The following is a 21,027-nucleotide window of genomic DNA, read 5'->3' on the forward strand; positions in this document are numbered from 1 at the left end:
CCTGGTAATTTTTTTTTCATGCCATTCTCATATGTGATGTACATGTTTAAAACTTTTGTGCCATAACCCTGACCCTGACAATGTAGGTTAGCCTATTTTTCCCTAGTTTTCCCACATATTTCCCTAAAGAAATGATAAAAACCAACACTTGGCTTTAATCTCCATCACTGAACCTACACGTCTGATCTCAGAGAAGACAGGACATCACATCCCATTTGTGTAAACCTGCTCAGTGCTAACTAGCTCAACCTAAACAATCCATATGGGAGATCACTCCCAGCCATTTCTGCTCCCTTTCACAACTCTCAGCTTAATTGGCTCCAATAGGAATCTGTAGCAGTGTGCTGAGAACAGGAGCAAGAATGCTTGATCCTCAACTATAGCCTCAGAGACAAAGCCAGTTCTTCACTCCAAATGGAGCCAAGTGGATGATAAGGAGTGAGGACGAGAAGAGAGAAGAAAGGATGTAGATTAAAAAAAAAACCGAAAGAAATATCCAGAGAGTGTTTAGCCTGTCGGGGGAGCTATGTATTTTTCTGAATGTCACACAGCCCGAGGTGTAACAAGGCATTTCTGGTGTAGCCCTGCTTGCTCTTTTTATTTTTTTTTTAAAATAATATAATATAAATATATTATTATCAGATTTTTTTTTGTTTTTGCTCAGCACCTCGGAAAACTCTCTTACCTCAGGTAGTCCCTGCGACAGAGGATGAGATTGGCTTTGGTGTAGAGGGTGGAGCCCACCTCCCCAAGGCGGCAGTCGCAACACGCGCATTTCAGGCAGTCCTCGTGCCAGTATTTGTCCAGCGCCTTCAGCAAGTAGCGGTCTTTAATCTTGCGGTTGCAGCCGGCGCATCCCTTCTGTTTCCCTTTGGGCTGGACGGAGAGCATCGGCACACCTGTAGCGATAAGGAGACAAAAAACAGAGCAAACGCCATAATTTACTGCCCTGGTAACACTGGTGACTTTTCATGTTCGTGTGCTCCCCCACCCCTCTTTTTTTATTTTTTATTTTTTATTTTTTCTCGATAAGGATGCGCAGGTGCCTCCGGAGCTCCGGGTTGTGGTGCCGAGGGCCTGTTTCATATGCATTAGGGACCTCAGATACTCACTCGGGTCACTTTGGACTACATTCACCCTTCCCTGTCCCCTCTTGCAGGGAACAGATGTTAACTCCAGCGCACAAACACATACACACATACACACACATCCCAGCTCGAATGCAGCCCCTGCACTGGGACACTTTTAGAACAATCTCCATTTCAATGGCTCACTGAGGCATTTGTGTGGCGTGTTAGGTTAGTCACCGGGCTATTTTAATAGCTTGTGCAGCGATCCGGCCGCCGGCCATGCTAAAAGCTCCTCGTGGGCTGTGTTTGGTATGGATTAACATTAACCTTTTAAAGCGCTGTTGACCACAAGACGCCTGCATTCAGCCCCAAGTGAGACACACGTCACGGCCCTAAGTGCTTGCACCCGCACACACACACACACACTTTACTCCTTCTACACTCATCTGCACTTGTCTCTACCTTGAGCCCAGCAGAGTAAACCAAACCTGCTAAATTGCTGTGTTGTCACGTGCCTCTCAACCCACAGCCCCCACTTCTCCGGCCCTGAAGAGCGCCTTTTAGCCATCTAAAGAACAAATAAAGTCCATTTAATAACTGCACTAAACGCTAATAGTCTATCTGCCGCATGACATTTGAGTGGCGACTAAAAGCCGCCCTCGGGCCAATGGCGGCCCTGGCACCCCTCTGCCAGCGCTAACAGGTCCGGCCCGGCTGAAAGCGCACACAACAGCTCTTAAGACACTCTCCCACACTGAGCTATTGATCCGGCTAATAGAATGCGTGGCAAAGCTGGCCACTCTCCCTCGCTGCTGCTTTCAAAACACATTCCTCTCAAAAAGCCCCATGCGCTCCCTCTATACCCCATCACCCGCCACCAGCCCCCCACCCCCCAAGCCCAAAGCCCTGCCACCAGCCCTCGGACCATCAGGCCATTAACACGCCCAGGCACATGTGGGCACAGTCAGCTTTGGATGTGAACACAATGAAATCATTGTTAAGATAATATATATATATATATATAATATACTAGTGAAGTCAATGCTTTCTAGTATATCCTCATTGTCCAATGAAAACCATGCATCTCCATTTTTGTTGACTTTTAGTTTATTACATCATTATAACACAGCAGCTGTCCTTCACATTGTGTGAAAGTTTCATGATGAACGGACCAATAGAAATGCTCCAAAATGATTCATAAACGAATACAATCTTTTAATACTGACTTCCACTGAATGTTACTATGAAGTTACTATTTTAGAGATGGGTGTTTTTCTATGGACCATGACGATATGCTAATTCTATATAAAATGCATGTGAGCAAAGACGTGCGTCCTCTAACTAAGTCTACATCGGGTCTTTTATTGTCGCCCTGGTGATCTAATGTGGGGCTTTGTAATATTTGAATAATGCATTATCAGTCGGTTGATGTATCAGAGCCAGTGACAGCTGAGTGCCTCTACGGACGCCTGGGTTCACAGGCATTGGTTTCTATGCCATTCGCTGCCTTTAATGTGCTATAATGGCACTACTGTACATGATCAACAAATGGGTGCCAGTGGGCATGCACTCCATTACCCAATAGTTCTACTGTGGGCATTCACTCTCTCGCTCTCTCTCTTTCTCACTCTCTGTCTCTCTCGCTCTCTGTTTCCGTTCACCTCTTTACCAGAAGCGTAAAATACCTCAAAGCTACTTCACACACGCTACTTTGTTCTTCGGAATATCAAAGCAGGTTTTTACTCACGAACACACTCAACTCCTTCTCCTTCGCATTCTCTCGCTCGCATTCTCTCGTTCAGTCTCTCGCTTGCTCCCTCGCTTCCAGTGCGCCGAGCTTTTATTGGATCCAGATTTGTTCGGCAACTCTGAACTATCTGCACATCAGTGGTGCTATGAATGTAATATAATTAGCATCGCCACCCCCTGTAAAAACGAGAAGGGGAGTGGGGAGAGACAGACAGAGAGAGAGAGAGAGAGAGAGAGAGAGAGAATAGAAAGGCCTTGTTAGTTAAATTTATGGCTTGAATGTGAATACGAGGTGGTATTCAGCCATCCTCTTCCTTTATCAGAAGAGCGGAAAGGAGAAGCTAATTGGTCCAGCGCTGCTGATGGGAGCCATCAATTAGTTCTGTGCCTTCCCCTTCAGCACTCTCACCTAGCTGCAGTACCCCCCACCCCCCACCAACCCCAATCCTAATCCCTCCTTGCCACCCCCCCCAACCTCGACCAAAACGAGGCCCTTGAAGCCGCTGCATTAGGATCACAAAACTCGCTATAAATACCAATGTTCAGTGTAAATGAAGCTAAAAAGCCTTCAAATTGAAGCCCCACTAGCTGAGGGCGGTCTCTTTCTACCTGCATTTCATGGCTTGTTAGATGAGCGCTCTGCAGGTACGCCAACAGTGCTCTCCTGTCAGCCTTCTACAGAACTAAAAACAGTCTTAATGAGGGGAGAGAGAGCCAGCCTGTGAGAAAGGGAAAGAAAAAAAGTGTCTGTGTGTGTGTGTCTAAGCAAGCGAGCTAGGGAATCAGGCTCCTTTCAATTCCCCCAAGGATGGCACAAAAATCTTTAATTTGCCTTTTATGACAGCTAATTAGTTATTCTATTCAAAATCTTTGCTTTAAATAAGAGAACTAATTATACACAAAGGTCGTTCTCCCCCCACCCCCCCACCTCAGGAGAACCACGCGTAATTGGTTTATGCCCCCGCCCCCTCCCCTTCCAACACACACATACCATCCACCCACCCTTTAACAATGCGTTTGTGTTTTACACAAAGTTAGCAATAGAGAGCTTAACCCTTTCCAGACAGGAACAACACTTCCTGGGCTGAGTAACCTTGGACTGTTCCAGCTCTTTAATTAGCTGGACAAATTCAGGTTTGTGGGAAACAAGAAGAATGCCAAGCCTCGAATGTGAACGTGTCTCTCCTCGCTAACCTAGATTTGAGTCTCTCTCTCTCTCTCTCTGTCTGAGTCGCTCTCTCTCTATTCTGTCGTTCTGCTGGGGCTCTCAGAACCTGCGAAGTCAACGTGGGGTGAGCCAGATTCTCACACAGCTAATCATCTCGCTGCTGGGGCTCTTTGAAACCCCGACGTTTGGCTTCCAAAACAACTTGTGGAAATATGGCTTTGGAAACAACAACAGGGAGGGAAAAAGAAAAAAAAAAAAAAAAAAAACAAGCCATATATTTTCAGCACATTCGAAAAACTAAAAGCGATGACGCCGGAAATCATTATATAAAAGGCAACCAAGTGTTGTTCCTCTGATAGCAAGAAGCAGGCTTTTGTTTCTGAAGCGCCTCGCACAAGAGTGCACCTGTCACGCCGCACTTTTGGAGCACGTGAAAACACTAGTCGTCCAAACAGCAACTCCCCTACCCAGCCGTCTCCGTCTCGCCAAGAACAAAAAAAAAAAAAGCTACATTATAAAAGGAGACGCTAGCCGAGGAGGCAGCTTCCACTTAATCCAATCCATTTAACAGATACAAGTGCTGCTGACCTTCCTGTGTCATTCCGTGTCGCGAAAAAAGCATATCCTCCTGCTATCCGGCCCATGATTCATATTCTACCAGGAGATGCTTGCTTTTTTTTCTCCCCCTTCCCTTTAAGAGAGAGCTTTTGCCTCGCCAAACATCTCTCACTGACACACAAAAAAAAAATCACCATTAATACTTGGTGCACACTCTGCCATCCTCATCCTTTCCACCCCTCTCTTCCTCTTTAAAGACCTTATCTTTTGCGAATATGTACAGTTGCGTTCTTTTTTTGCATTTGAAACTGTCAGACCATGTACTTTCCATTACAGAGATAGGATCCGATTTCTATGTAGGCCCCCATTTCAAGTTCCATTTTTGCAGCTATCAAAAAATCAAATCAACGTGGTACCCTTTTGATGTATTTAAGGTTTAGAGAGGAGGCAAAAAAAAAAAAAAAGAGAGAGAGACAGAGAGAGAGAGAGAAAGAACAGTTTCCGTGCACTCGAGCAATCGTTTTAAAGCATTACAGCGCAATTATCACATCTTCACGGCAGACCAATGTATCTTTGGGGAAAGAAAAAAGAGAAAAAAAGAAGAAAAAAAAAACACCATAGCAAGCGAGGAGATGATTTGCTTTCCAGGGCCCCTCCCCTCCCTTCTCTCATACTGTACGTGATGTTGCGGGGCTAATCTTTCAAATGAGTGCACAGCATAAATGAGTGCAACTGTGGTCCTTGCTCCTTTTCTGGTAGGTGGGGGGTGGGGGGGGGGGTCACTTGCTATAATTAAATAGATTCCATCAATTAGGTGGAGTGAGGCCTCAATGTGGCGAGGCCTTGGTTGAGTCTGTGGTAAAAGAAAGAAGGCTGGTGAGGGACACTATGGCTGAGGTGAGCGGACCTTTCTGCTGGCCGTCATATACTTAGCGGTCCCAAGGTTTTCAATTAGGAGGTCAATAAGGAAAGGACACATTTATAAATGCTTGAAATGTCCAAGCCTGCAAAGTTTAAAAAATAAACCAAAAACAAGCTACTTTTTCTTTTTCTATTTAGTTAAGTCTCTATACAAAGTCCACATGTGTACTCAAAAATAGCCATAAAATTAATGAATAAATAAATAAATATATAAACCCTAAAAAAATGTGCGACCAATTTAGAGGGCCCTAGCGCCTGGAAGCGAGTGGTACAGATGTATGAGGGATTACAAGCAGTCATCTGGCGCAAAGCTCTTGGCAAGGTTCTTCATGTATGACAAGCCACGGTTATGATATCAGCAATGTATGCATGGAGAGGAAGCGCTTTAAAAAATACAAGTACGAACAGCAGAGAATGAGAGAGAGATCTAACACTTACTGATACCAAACAGTATGCCGTACACCATAACTTAGACTTATCTCAAACTTATTAACCCCTTGTTGCAACCCAAGCATATGGTTATGTATGAATGTGTCGTGTTTGTAAACATGTACGAGACCTGATAGACGGAGCGGACATTTTTTCCAATGCTTCTTCTTCACGCTATGAAACAGCCTATTTAATCATAATTAAAGGCCTGAATGAATCAGATATTTAGTACTAAATATTTTAAACACGGGGGACCCGCTCTGTGGAGTATAAACAGCCTGATTCAGACTGTTTGTCAATTTGGTTTTTAATCTCTTGTATATTGCACTTTTTACAAAATACATTTGCAAATATACATTGCTTAGGTTGGTTGATAAAAATAAATGCTTTCTTAACGTCAACATTTTACAATACAGACTCCCCTAGTTAATCGGTAGCTTAGCCGCAGTGTCAATCTAGGATTCAAATTTGTCAGCAGGCCATTGGTGGACTGTAAATATTCTTTGCTAACATTTGTTGATAAGAATGAATGCTTTAATGTCAACATTTTACATCCCGGACCCCACTAGCTAACCCATAGCTATGCAGCAGTGTTGCGAGAGAGCCCTCAAACCATATGGCCATATGGACTCAAATATCTCAGCAGGTCATTGGTGGACCCACTCCATGAAGTACAAACTGTTTGATTTAGTCAAAACAAAGCAATTTTTATTTTCATGCAAGGCGCACTTTCGAGAAATACTTTTGGAAATACTCTTTGCTCACATTTGTTGGTAAAAATGAATGCTTTAACGTCAACATTTGATATCGCAGACCCCACAAGCTAATCCAAAGCAGCCAGGTTGTGAGAGAGCACTCGCACAGTAAAATGCCGTGTCCATGGCAATCCGGACTCAAATTTGTCAGCAGGCCGGCCGGCCGCTGTAGAGGTTAATGGGGAACTCAGGCAGATGTCCTGCCATTGTCTGCAGGAATCAGCCCCTTTCAATCAGCTCACATCATTACGGTAATTGAGCCTGTAGACACTCATTCTGCCGTGCTGCCAAAGACAAAACACAAGACATCTGGTAATAATGTCAGGTGGAATATGCCAGCTGTACGGCAGACAAACGAATAAAGGAGTGGATTTGAGACGATAAGCCTGCACTCCACTGGTCTGGCATCGTATTGATTCTTCGTGCCTCGTGTCATGTTCACTAAGCACGCAGTTATGGGAGGAGATGTGTTTTCACCTGTTTTCCACAGGCAAAGACAGCTCTTAAAGCTCCACGTCACGGTTCGTGTTAGCGGAGAGGAGCTTCTGCGAGATGGCGTACAGCGTACAGAGGCCTGAGGCATGTTTCTTAGGCAGGGCTTTTATTGTCTGTGTATGAAACCCGTGCTCTGTGCAAGCGATTGCCTGGCTTTGCATGCTGTGATTATGACATAATTAGCACCCATGGTAAGGGAGAGAGGGGGGTGGGGGGGGCAAAAGAGAGAATTGGCGCAGTCTATGCAGGAGGAGGAGGAGGAGGTGGAAGTGGAAGGGGGGGTGTTCATTAACGCGATGCACTTTCGCAAACTTTAGCAGCCTGCTGCCGCTAATAAGCCCCGGTGAAACGGAGCCGCTCCGCTCCCTCGCAGTGACCCTGGCACTGCCCGGGATAAGGGAGGGTTTTGTCTCCCGGAATAATTGCTCTTTTCACATGTTACAAGTGTCCTGACCCCTGCGGTCGGCAGCCACTTTCCCCCCCAGCATAATTACTCCTGATCCGGCCCAAATGAGGCGGCCGCATTAGGCCTGCAATAACACTGGCCCAGCTTCAAGAGCGGCAGCGTGGGGAGTCTGGGCAGAGCTGGGCCTGGAAACAGGAGGCTGCTTTTCTCCAGGCCCAGCCGGTCATTTCCATCACGTCAGAGGCACATTTCTTACACTTGAAGTCAGCACTAAGACCCAAGGCTCTTTCTTGCTCTCTCTCTCCTTGTATTCTCTCTCTCTCTCACTCTAGTCCAGTCTGAGAGGCTTACTGAGCGCATTGTTAGCTCCTGGTGCCCCGTTTGCTCACTAAGGCTTTGGCTCACAGACGCATTACCAATTAACAGATAACTTCATTAGTGTGAGTGAGTGTGTGTGTGTGTGTGTGTGTGAGTGAGTGAGTGAGAGAGAGAGAGACAGAAAAGGAGTGTGTGAGAGTCTATGTGCACATATTTCACGCCCACCCCACACACACACACACTTTTCAATCCCCCTATTATTTTTAATTTATTCACATGGGGTTAATTAAAAGAAATGTATCACAGAGATATGCAACAGACTTCTAATTAAATTCATTACAGATTTATTTATTTATTGATGAACATGAAGGAAAAAAAACCTGGCTGCGTTTTTTTTTTCCTGAATTATTACAGGAGGCAACTTGTTCCAGCACACGGGCTCTGGGTTGCTAGCATGGAGCATAGAGTACACTCCTGGAAGCTGAGCTGTCATGCCTCCTTCAGAAAAAGCGAAAGCCAGGCAAAGACAGAAGGAAAAGGAGAGAAAGAAAAAGAAAAAGTCCGCCCATCGCTCCTAACCCTTGTTATGCAGGGGTGAGTACTAAGACCCTGGAGAGTTTCAGACGGAAGGAAGATCAGGAGAACAAATCAGACGCTTGATAGATAGAGAGAAAAAGAAGAGGGTGACCTTGCGTCCGGCCAATCAACCCTCACCCCTGCTGACCCGCGCTCCCTACAGTTGGCCGAGAGAACACGTTTGCTACAGGCCTTACTGTGTGGCTACGGTCTCCATTTAGCGCTCTGAAAGCCAAACGCTGTCAATAACCCTCGCTGATGAATGCGTCTCCTCATATGTATATAAATACGAACCCGATTCATTTTTCCCTCTTCTTCTCCTGCAGGCTGAATTAGCATCTGAATAAAAGGAATCCAGCTATTCCATAACCCAGATCTTTTCAGACTTTGAGAAAAAGAGGGGGACAATCTTATCTGCCACTTCATGATTTCTGGCAAGAATGTAACCATTAGCACTGTCACTGTCTGTCTATTTATTTATTTATTTATTTATTTTAAACGCCGGCTGCACAATAATGCCCAAAACACTTTTTAGCCGGCGTTCAAATTGCATTTGGCTACGAATAAATGTAGGCCTTCTAAAGTTTGTGTCACTTCCAAGGTGAGAAAGTGATGTATGAAATGCCCCTCTTGCTGGCAATTACCGCTCACTTATTATTTCAAAAGGATATGTCAGGAGACAGGTGTGCCATTCAGGGCTGCGCTGCGGGCTTGGAAATGGAGGGAACTCGGCATGGCAGAACCCCATTTGGGCCCGTTTAAAGTCGAATAATGCAAATTCACCACGGGGGGCATTTGTTTGGTGAGGGAGGCTCCCATGTCATTTGAGCACTCACTTTCCTTATGGGGTAAATAATGAAGTAGGGTCCAAATTGCTACTAATGCTAGTATGCTCCAAACACCTCAGGCGCTTTTGTAGCAGGATGGTTAACACAAAGAGGACCCTTTTTTGTGTAAGTTATGTTACTGGGTTACATTAGTATATGGATATTTTGAGAGGGTTATGATTAAAAATGTCCACCAAATATGTAAAAGCACAAGCTGGATTTCATGGTTATTCTCAGCGCATGTTATAACATGCAACACTTTCACCCTTGTCTCTGCAGCAATATTGAGTTACGTCATGTCTTGTGTCTGTAGACGAAGTATATGTGTGTGTGCATGTGCCCACTTCCGTGTTTGTGACTACTATCCTTCTCCACAGCAGAGAGGAGATCTCTCCAAGTGAATGGACACACCATCAGAGGTTATTGATGTTGCAGGAGAACTCAAGAGTTAAATGGAATGGCCACTCCATTATCGGCTCCAACAGTCCACGGGAGACCATCACGTTTTAAGTGTGACAAGGAACGGGGGGGTGGGCGGGGGGCACTGGCTTGCAGAAAGGGGCTGGATGGAGTGTTATTACGGCCTGTGCTCAGTTTCCAATTTCAATTAAATCGGAGCGGAGTGGCCAGAGTGCGTGGATCGCAGCTGCCACTCACTAATGGATCAAACCAAACCGTGCAGCAAACTCAGGCTCAGCATCGATCAACCTCTCCGATACTTCGCCCTTCGCCTTTAAGGAAAAACACAAACAAAGCGCCAATCACTGTTTAATGAGTTATTCAAGGTTTGATTTATCGAAGGTCAACCGTTGATGGATTGGCAAGCTGCTGTCTCATTAAATGGACAGCTAGCAGTTAGCTCTCTCAAACTTTCTTCACTATTTCTATGTGCCTTACTCTTGTGTTTGTGTGTATGTGTATGTGCGTGCGTGTCCCAAAATGCAATAGAAATAGATTTTAATATCCTTGTAATATTTGTATGGAACACATTTACACTGGTCATATTGGATTTTTCCTCCATATATTTCTTTGCCTTTTTTTCAAATCTGTTCTTTATATAGAGATGGTTATTATAGATTTATTGCATACATTTCCAAGTTTATTGAGTTGCGAAGAGTTTTCATTATGTTGTCTGATAGAGAGGGGGGAAAAATATATTGTTATTTTGTCTTAAGTGGGATAAATATTGCCTGCATAAACTAGGTCTGTACAAGTTTTCTAAGTATTGATCAGCTGCTTCTCAGAGCTTACTACATGACAAACAGCTGGCAGTGACACATATACTTTAGTCTGAATTAGAGCTGGGCGATGTGGCCAAACAAATGGGATCACGATTCATTTTTCTGTATTGATTGATCTCAATAATTATCACAATAAGATTTTTAAAGTGCATCCTTCTAAAGTGCAACAAGGCAGACATAATACACCAAATGTTCATTACTATGCACAACATTTGCATTTTTAATATCAGAACATAATGTACATGCAAATAGTATGCAAATTAACTTAATGACTTCCACAAGAACAGACTTCACAGCAACAATGTAAATAATCTGGATCACCATCCCCAGATATTGAAAAGCTCACTTGTGTCATGAAAACATTCAAGTCTTTAAAAGTAGAACGAGTAACAAGCTAAATTAAGAAACACTCCCAATACATAGTTCTGAACTATAAAGGTATTGAACTTAACCCCGGAGAGTGCTTCAAATGGTGGGAAAACCCGAATGATTGTTGCAATAAAATATTTAGAATGCTCGTTGCCAAGAGAAGCAGCCTGATCCAATTTAAAACAACTTCACGTGAGGAAAAGAAAACACCTTGTGTGTCAAAAAGCGCTCTTGTGAATGGACAAACGCACTTTGCAAAAACCTGATGATACTTGTTTTTACGCTCCAGTTCTGATGGGGTCGCTGTTCCAGATCACACAGCACAGCATCAAGCGCAAATAGGTATGGTCTAACCTTACCTATAAGGTTAAGAGAAAAAAAAGTACAGACAAAATACACCACTAAACAAGAAATATATTAATATTTTAATATTAAGCACTTAAATTAAACATATTGTGGTCTTATACATTAATTTACCATAACAGCATGAGCATACGCTCACTGCAATGCAAATACATGCGGAGAACATGCACAAACACACACAATGATGTATGAAAACTATTTGCAAGGACTATTTTGTCCAAAGATGTGCACATATTCAAGTATCTTAGAAATTCCTAAAGGTCCGGCATATAAATAAACATGGTTTTTTGAATGCAGCAGAAAGGTAATGTATTTACTCAGGCATGTCGCTGGGTCAGTGCATCTGAAGGCTACAATCTGCAGAAACATTAAAGCACTTTTAAAAAATGTTTGACTAGTTTCCTCCCTCCTGGAATGGCAAATTGAAATCACATCTTGAGCAGAAAAGCATTACCTGTTTCATAATTCAGTTGCACATCCCCCTCCCTGGGTTCACTAATCCCTAACAGCTCTCCTGGAAAACAGAAATCAGCACACAACTTCTGCATTAATGAGAGTCTCCACAGGACCCAACTTCTTCAGAGCACACACACACATGTAGGCACAGTGTAAATATCCATGGATATCATCTTGTACACATTCATACACACACACCTTAAAAAAAAAACAACAACAAAAACAACAACAGCACAGCCATAGCCTTCAATAGTGCACGGCAGCTATCTTCAGCCAATAAGCATCACAAACAAATATGTATCAGGGGAGCGTTTCAGGAGGGATTAAACAAGGTCTTCTAGCTAATAGGCATAATGGCAGATCAGTCTGTAACAAGATGGAAACTCCTGCACATAAACAGACACGGCTACAACTACGCCGCAGTATTCCATTTCCACATAAATGATTCATAACAGCAATCACTCGCTCATAAACATTTCGAAAAAGCAACAAGGCTCTCCTTTTGTGCCTCTAAATACCTTTCAAAGCCCACTTTTTTTTTTCGCCATCTTTTCACAGCAATTTGTCGGATGTTTACTGGCTGAATCTGACACGGTGTGGCACGCGAGGACAGCATTCAACACTTGCCTTTTTTAAACGCAGCACTAATGAACAGCTACGATACCCTGAGCTGCACTTTCAAACTTCATTAGAGCCAAATGCGGGTATCAGTGTAGATATCATTAGGAAGGCTTTTATCAAGTTACAGAATGTGATAAGGTTAATGAGGAGAGTTTATAAAAGTCTGACTCTCGCGGACGGAGGAGTTTGCTGGCTCAGAGGACGAGACCTACAGGCGAATCGCAGCATTCTTTTATATTCATTTGTATCCATTTATTCCATTAGCATGACCATCTGTGGAGTTTATTTATTTATTTTTTAATAATGTTTTTAATGTTACTTTTTAATAAGTTGGTGAGAAATGGAGAGATGGAGGAAAAAAGTGACTTCACAGGATGAGCAGTGAGTGTGCTGTAAAGCCAAAAACAAGGGGGGGGGGGTGGCTGAGGAGTGGATGGAGGTAAATAAATAAATAAACAAATAAATAAATACAGAAATGGAAGAGAGACTGTGATGAAATGGAGCCAAGTGTGACGACCTGCTGCAAGAGGAGCAGTATGACACACACTCACTCACACACACACACACAAACACACACAATAGCCCGAGCAGGCGAGGCGACTCAACCTTGGAGCAAAGTGGCAGCAAGAGCGGCTACAACAAGGAAACTCTAGGGAATAACATGTGGTCTAAAGACCAAAGGAAAGTAAATTAAAAACCACCTACTGTAAAATCATCAATATGTAGCTGTATACCCCTATTCCAGCAGAGCATATGTTCTATTACTTGGAGCAAATCCGCTGGGAGGACCCATCACTTGCCAGGCCCCCATGCACTTATAACAGTGCCACATCTTACACATCTCAAATAAAGTCCACCAAATTTCACCTCAAAGAAAATACAGACGGCCCAATTGCCTGTACTTATTATAGACCTATCTATATATCTATATATTTATACCCACACAATGTATAGCACAAAGGCCAGCCCTCCTTCACCCCCCCTTCTTTCTTTTCTCTTTTTTTTCTATAACATAGCACCTGTCTGCATCCATCTCAGGGCCTCAAGGTGAAAGATAAGGTTGCTTCGAGACATTTTAAAAGGTAGCCTAAAAATGACGATTCATCTCAGTGGCAGCGTGGCTGAGGACGATATAAAATGTTTTCTGTGTTCCCAACGCCTTAGTGATGGAGTGTGTGTCCTTGGAGCTTTGAGAAACCAATGTTTACTTGAACTTAGCAATACATATAGCATTACGCATCAAAAAAAATAAAATAAATAAAAAATGGAATGGAGTGGAGGGGAGCCCCCCCCCACCACCTCATACCCAACCCTCCACACTTAAAAACATGAGGTTCACACAAAGCATATGAAAGTGAAGGGAGTGTTTATGCAGCTCCCTTTAATGTCTGAGAGGCTCCCAAACGTGTGGCACAGCGTATTGTGTATACCTCTCTGTCTTTAATAAAAGTGCACTCTCGTAGAACTCTGGGAGGGACCATAATGGAGTTGTTGTTTAGTCCTGACCAGAGCGGCCATTTGCATCAGAGACAGGTGCACTTACTTGAACATGACTCTGTGTATTTCGTTGTTTCACTTTTTTTTATGTGCTCTTTCTCTCTCGTTTTCTCCCTATCAGACCCCCTTTGAGTTGCAGTGAAATGATGGCGATGATCTACATCTGCAGTCACTGATGTGAGACAGCATGAGTTTGATAGTAATCTGGAGCCTTGGGAGAAAGAGACAGAATTGAGTTTGGAGAACTGTACTGTATGGTAGATCACAGAAGATCTGATGGAATCTCTCGCCGTGTCTTAGACACAGAATCTCACAGGAACACCGCAATGTAAACGGCTCATTTCGGGTACGTTTTTCAAGCCTGCGTCATAGACAAGAGGTAAATACTATGGAGATATTGCTCTGTAACCGCACGATGAGAAATGTTTTTTAAAGACTTTCCCCAGGTTGATGCAATAAAAGTTAGAGACCGCGAGTATTAGGTCCTGAATCCTGGCGTAATATTGCGAGAGACCTGGGGCGAGAAAAACATTGATGTAATTTCAATATTTGAAATTGGCAAGTTTAATTTAGAGGAAGACCAAGCCAATAATCTCTGAAAATAGCAAATACAAGGGAGAAAATTACATTGCAGGCATGGGGGCGGGGGGAAAAGGGAAAGGACTTAAGGAATGTATAAAAGTAATCTCCAAGTGGAAATTAGAAATCAACTCGCAGAAAGGGGAATAACAGGAAAGAAATATTACTGTCCACTTCCTAAATCAATATAACATAGCTACAAGACAGAATTACCATGGTAACTCGAGTAAAGAATGAAGCAGTTCTTATTATTTCAAAATAAAAATCGCAGCCCCAAGCTTCAAGTTTTATTACAGCTGCCGCCAGATCAGGGGGACCTGTATTCATTTGAAACATTACTTTTCAATCACATGCTTTGTGAATGAGCAAATTTCATTGGACAGCCAGAATGTGGGGGTCATAAATTAAAGGGGAAAATGTAACCAGGAATTTATCATCAGTGTGAAGAATAGGAAGGGGCTTTTTTTTGCCTTCCCCCTCATCCCCATGTTCTTACAGAGCTCAGTGGTGCGAATGATCAGCCCAGGACATGTCTACAATGAGAACCCAATTATTCCTGCTGAAGAAGATAGTTTTAATACCTTAAAGGAAAAAAAGGAAATGGCTGAATTGCTGTTTCTCCCATCCAAGAATTAAAAAGTCAATTGGGACAAGTCTTTTGGCAGGTAAAAGAGAAATAGTCACCCTGCATATTAACATCTATTTTCTTTGAATGAATCATGTTAAAAATGTCAAAGCAAGGACTGAAATCACAGCTGTTCCTCTTTGTTGTAACATTACTGGTCACTTACTTTAGCAAATAACTACATATACGGTAGCTTAAGAGTGGATCAGATGTCCAAGAACACAGAGAAGACTTGTCAGATCTCTCTGCTAAAGGGGATAACGTCAGTAAGTTCAAAGAATCTGACACAAGATGAAACAAGTAAAAACTGGGTACATACAGCAAAGCAACAGCAGCGAGTTATGAGATTAGCCATAGGTGACATATCACTGTAGTCCAAGCCCAGTGCGCTGTGTACTAAGTCTGAGAAGCAAGAATGACCCAATATTTCCACTCGTATGCTAATAAAAGCTGCTCAGATAACAGTTCTGATTATATTTTGGGTCAGAAAGTGAATGCTTAGTGTGTGTGTTAAAAATAGTCAGGGCTTGTTTGTACCCTACTTTCCTAAAACGACACTTTGGGGAGAAAGAAACAAGGTGATTATTTTTCTCCAGGGTCTAGATGACTCAGAGCCCTCCAGTAACAGCAGGGTTTGTGTCTTCCCTGATTGAATAAGTTACAGCGCATTACAAATTCATTGACTTTTGCTAGAGCTGGGAAAATATATATTTGAGGGTTATTATCTCAATCTGAAACATGATCTCCCGATACACAGAGCAAGTTGTGAATAAGCGCAGAAGCCCTGTTTGTGTTTGCTCATACTGAGACATAATGCTGTTTGTATGAGTAAACATGGGTTTTGTGCTCGTGTAGATGGTGAGATTACTTCATAGTGTCATTCATTCTCTCTCTCACACACACACAAACACACACACACACACACACACACAAACACATAAATCAATATGGAGTTATTACACTGGATGATGGTGTTTGTGGTCACTGTGGCCTTAAGTGCGTTGATATTTTAGTATACAGGTAAGCCAAACACTAGGAGCCCACATCTGTCAGATGGTGAAAGCAGCTCCAGTCTGCCTCCTCAGTCGCCTGCCAAAATGCCAGCGCAGTTGGTCGGCCCCAGCAAGCAAAGGGTGAAGCTTTTAGGCAATGAGCAGCAGGTGATCTAAGCTTTTCTGCAAGTCCTAATGCTCCTAAAAGCCACTCTCTCCGCTTCTGTAATTGGGCATCAGTAGTTAATGTAGTATTGACTGCATTACATGCTCCTGTGCATCCTCTCCCACTAATGCCATTTGCATCACCTTGTACATTTCCCATATTGCTTAGCCAATAGCTGTTAAAAGCAATCTGAATCATGAATCATATAGGGGGGGGACTTTTAGCAAGACAGACATCCAAAGGAGACAATTTACAGTTGAGTTAATCCGGGTACATTAGCACAACACGTATTCAGCGAGACAGACCAATTTATGCCTCTATGCCAATCCCTTTTATTGGTTTTTAGATGGGTTAGTGAAAGGAAGCCGGGCTCAAAGAGATATGAAATATCCATTTTCAAACATAAATAATGGCTCTGAAATGAAAGCCATTACTTTGAGGGGGGGAAAAGGGCCCCTAGCTACAATGTGGGAGATGACAATATGCCATGAAAGATGACAAGAATAGCCCATTTTAGGTTAAATGACCTTTTTAACAGCAGTTTTTTTTTTCACTAAAAAGAAAAAAACAAACAAAAAAGAGCTTTGTACAAACATCAAAGTTGTGGGCTAGCTTCAGAATTACATACATGTATTTAGATATGAATTTTCTTATGCTATAACAATAGCTGCATACAAGTGAACAGAATAAAACAGACGTACATTCAACAGCAGGGCAGGGAAGGAATTATAAGAGGATGTAATCAACTGAAACAGGAGTTAGCAAACTATTTCCTGTCAAGGGTGTACTTTAGTTTGAAGGTAGCATCATGCTAGTCTTTATGAAAACATGGAAAATTCACACTCAACACGGTTAACGACCGTGATGAAGAGGAGGATGATGACGAGGGAATAAAATTCAGTTCAGTAGTAAGTAGGCAACCACAACAGCACTTTTCTCAACGTGTGTGTGTGTGTGTGTGTGTGTTCCCTCGTCTCCCTCATAAATTCTCCACAGCGTTTGTTGTCAGTGGCGGTAAAAGTAAGCTACTCGTTTTCGCGCCACCAAAACACTACGTCAGCTCTACAAACGGACCAAACCGGCGAATACCCTGGAAATAAAATGGCCGTAGTTGTTTTAGTGTTCGACTTTAAACCCTAACGAGGCCAGTGTCAGTGTATTATAGCTACTTATGTTCACTCTGGAAGATTCTACCAGGGGTTGTGACGGCTGTTTGAAGACTTTATTAGTCGCCTATTTTCCGACAAGAACAGTCACGGGTTTAACGGCTAATGTTGTCCAACTAAAGGCTCAAATCTTTTATTTATAGTCTTTTGTTTTAGTATATCCAATAGTGTACATGCGATATAAACCCATCGTTCTGTATTCGCGCGGTGACCTACTCCTGTCTTGACAGGTAGACTACGTCCCTTCCTTTGAGTCTTGCTGTCTCTCAGTGGACCTTCTTGTTCTGAGGGAGTTCTTGTTCACTTGGGACTAAGACCCGTGTTACTGTGCAGCTGCTTTAGTAACAACACCAGCTGTGATGGAAAGCGCTCCAACGACGTATAAAATTGAGTGCAATTAATTTCTCAACGCACATGCCCCACTTGCTTACCTTCTTCTTTATCTAATACCATCGTCCTGAGGAAGGAGGAGTCCGGCTCCAGGCGGCGGTCCGTTCTCGGCTCCAGCGGGCTTCACGAGTCGCCCGGCGGTGTGAAGAAGCGGGGGAGACCGGCTCGAGCGACGGAGGAAAGAAAAAAACGGGACGACGGCAGGGGAGAAAAACGTTCCTGGGTCCGTGTGAGCTTTAATCGGAGAGCCGTGGTTTCAGTGTCAGTGACGGAAAGCCATGTATGCTCGGCGCACACGCGGTGCTTTTGTCAAAATCTCTCTCTCTCCCCCTCTCTCTCTCTCTCTCTCGACGTTAACGGTTTCACGCGCTGCCTCTCTCGCGCCGGAGTTACACATCCACGCTACGCTGGAAGCACGGCTGAGGAAACGTTAAATGAACACGAGCGCTCCGCTCCATGCGCGACACGGAGGGAAACAAACGAATAACGTTAAGCGACTATCGTCCACGTCTGTCTCTCTTTCTCTCTATTCCTCTATCTCGTTCTCTATACTCTCTCCGTAAAACGCTCCTCTCGTGTCGTTCGTATGGCGCGAAACTGTAACTGTAGCGGAGAAATCCAGTTGTAAGCGGCCAAAAGCCAAACGCATGCTCGCGCCGCCTCTCTCTCTCTCTCTCTCTCTCACTCCCTCTCTCTCTCTCTCTCTCTCTCTCTCTCTCCCAATTTATGCGCTCGGCTCGACTCGCGCGGCTGAATAAATGCGCGCGCGCTTCCCCGAGACCCGCGCGGATTCCCCTGTTAATTAAATCAATTCATTATGCTCAGATCTGATTAGCGGCCCCTCCCCCTCCTCCCCCCCTCCCCTCCCCTCTTTGAATCAATTATTCAATACACAAACATAATTGCTTGTGCCAGAGGTGTCTAAGTATTAGCTTATTTAACTCCAAGGACACTAATTACCCCTAGGGCAAGGGAACTTTTCTCATTAATTCTGACAAAACACAAAAGCACAGCTAAGGGAAAGTGTGTGTGTGTGTGTGTGTGTGTGTGTGTCTGAGCGCGCGCCTGACTATGTTGAGTGTTTGTGTGTGTCTGTGTGAGGGTGGGTGTACAAATGGGATAGGGGGTGTTAGTGATTGTGCTAGAGAGAGAGAGAGAGAGAGAGAGAGAGAGAGAGAGAGAGAAGACTAAAGATGCCCTCATCAAAGAGGACCCCTCATTCCTTTTTAACCACGTTGGTGTTTTATTGGCACCCCTTTCCTGACACCTGACCCTATCCCAGTGGATACCCCTTTTAATATCTAACTGCCATTACAGTATTTATAGTAGCTCTGTGCAGTGATGAGTAGCCACTCTCCACACTCAGATAAACAATCCTTGCTGGAGACACAACAGATGGGCCATGTTTTGATTAGTGGGCAGATAGGAGACTGGGTGCGTTTGGGCTCCGCTAATATAATTGTTTCGCTGTTATGTCTGTGATGAAAGTGTTGCTGTTCCATGGTGGGGCCCATGCTCTGGACCTGCCCCGAGGAGACTTTTAACCAATTAAGAGGGAGATCCAAGCAAGATAACCATTAGAGGAGATGCAGAGGTTACACGAGTGCTCGGTTTGTCAGCAGGAGAGGATCTGCCGTGCAATCTGTTATTTACTTGGGATAATCTTAATTATGGTCTCTATTAAACATCATTACAATATAGAGCTTGATTAGCCAAGCTAGGGGCTTTTTTCAGGTAAATGATTTTTCATGTTTTAATTTTATTTATTTATTTGATTTTTTAAGTGGTTTTAGAAACACTTTCACAAAAGGCTTTGAGTTCCCTACGGAACAATTTTTGTAAAAGATAATGGTATAAATGTCTACATGTAAACATCAAAATTAATATAAATATGCTTCACCCTGGACCTGTCATCACTGGTCATCACACATTCACACACTCACAGATGTGGGCAAGTTTGATTAAACAATCCACCGACCAACCTGTGGTTTTGGACTTTGGGAAAACCGAAGCACCCAGAGGAAACTCACACAGTCACAGAGAGAACACACTCTTCTGTTATTTGTAACGTAAAGGTTCTTCCCCAGTTTGAGAGTTCTTAGAATTTTTGTATTTTGAGGGAATTCTTAACGCTCACATCTCATCACTCATTTACAGATGTGCTTAAAAACAACGTCATCCACTGTAAGGTCCTTAAGGGAAAAAATAAATAGTTTTTTTATTATAGAAGCTTTTCAGTCTTGTTTATTTGAAAAGGTGTTGACTGTTCTATGTTATATTTGCCCACTATAGAGTAGATAATGTGGCCTATGCTTTCCAATCATCTGTAATTATATCTAAACTGCAGCAGGATGTAGTGGTCAAAGCACAGAGGGATACTCCACTGGCCCTGAAATCAATTGTTTGATCCTCTGCTCTCAGCCTGACAAGTCTGACTTTTCATTTCTGGAGGCTGAGAGATTGATGGCTTTTGCCCGAGAATGTATGTTTGCTGACCTCTAGCTGAAGTGAATGACACACAATTAATCCAATCACACAAAACTGGACAGACCATGGCAACAGTGCCATAAAGGGCTCAATGCTCTGAAAGCTCTGAATGCAAAAGCAAATGAATGCGGAAAGTAGCGGTGTGAAAGTTAAGGGAAAAGAAGTCATGTATCGTTTCATATTTCTCCCCCTTTCCTCCAGTTTACTTCCCATCCATGGGCAAAACTGACTGACCAGTACTGTCCAACCGAGTCTGGAATGTAGACTGTCATTTTGGGAAGTGACAGGTGAGGTATAAGACTGAACTGGTGTTCATCATTGCACCAGGGTATCAAGGGCATGTCAGCTTGTGCTACATACCAGTGAGCCCCCCCCCCCCCACCATCTCTCACCCCCTTATTCAGCCTATAAATTACTCCCAGCCGGTGCTGTGACACGGATCATGTCTCCCCTATGTATTGATAGTCAGCGAACGATGGAACACTCTATTGTTTCTGTATCGCAAGAGGGCCCACTACACACCCCTGCAGTACGCCACAGCGATCCGGGAGCAGCGGTGACCCAGAGCTGGCCGGGAGAGTGGGCCGCACGCCTCGGAGTTAATTAAAATTCATTTCTGATTGGGCATTAAGCGGGACCCATCTATTTACTGCCGCAGCTCACATGCAGCCAGCACAAAACCACAGCGCAGTAATTAACCCCACCTAATCAGATAGCAGAGCAGTGTTGTGTTCTCATTCATCCTCAGGCAAACAATCAGTGGATGGAGGACTCGGGGAGAGGATGAACCCAAGCCTCTCCTA

At 43.6% G+C, this 21,027-nt stretch overlaps 1 protein-coding gene across 2 annotated transcripts in view; it reads right to left on the minus strand.

The window, feature by feature from the left end:
• Positions 1-18,422, minus strand: part of lmo1 (LIM domain only 1) — a 31,330-nt gene extending 12,908 nt beyond the window's left edge. The window contains exons 1-3 of one of the 2 annotated variants that reach the window (XM_066647593.1): positions 17,779-18,422; positions 11,700-11,759; positions 686-899 (exon numbers count right to left, since the gene is read on the minus strand). In XM_066647593.1, coding sequence (XP_066503690.1) covers positions 686-899; positions 11,700-11,759; positions 17,779-17,800 — 296 coding nt within the window. In that variant the 5' untranslated portion in view covers positions 17,801-18,422. The remainder of the gene's footprint in view (positions 1-685; positions 900-11,699; positions 11,760-17,778) is intronic. The other variant, XM_066647594.1, reaches the window with a different exon arrangement.
• Positions 18,423-21,027: the final 2,605 nt, after the last annotated feature.

This window comes from Hoplias malabaricus, chromosome 16 (assembly GCF_029633855.1).
Source record: "Hoplias malabaricus isolate fHopMal1 chromosome 16, fHopMal1.hap1, whole genome shotgun sequence".
NCBI classification, from domain to species: domain Eukaryota; kingdom Metazoa; phylum Chordata; class Actinopteri; order Characiformes; family Erythrinidae; genus Hoplias; species Hoplias malabaricus.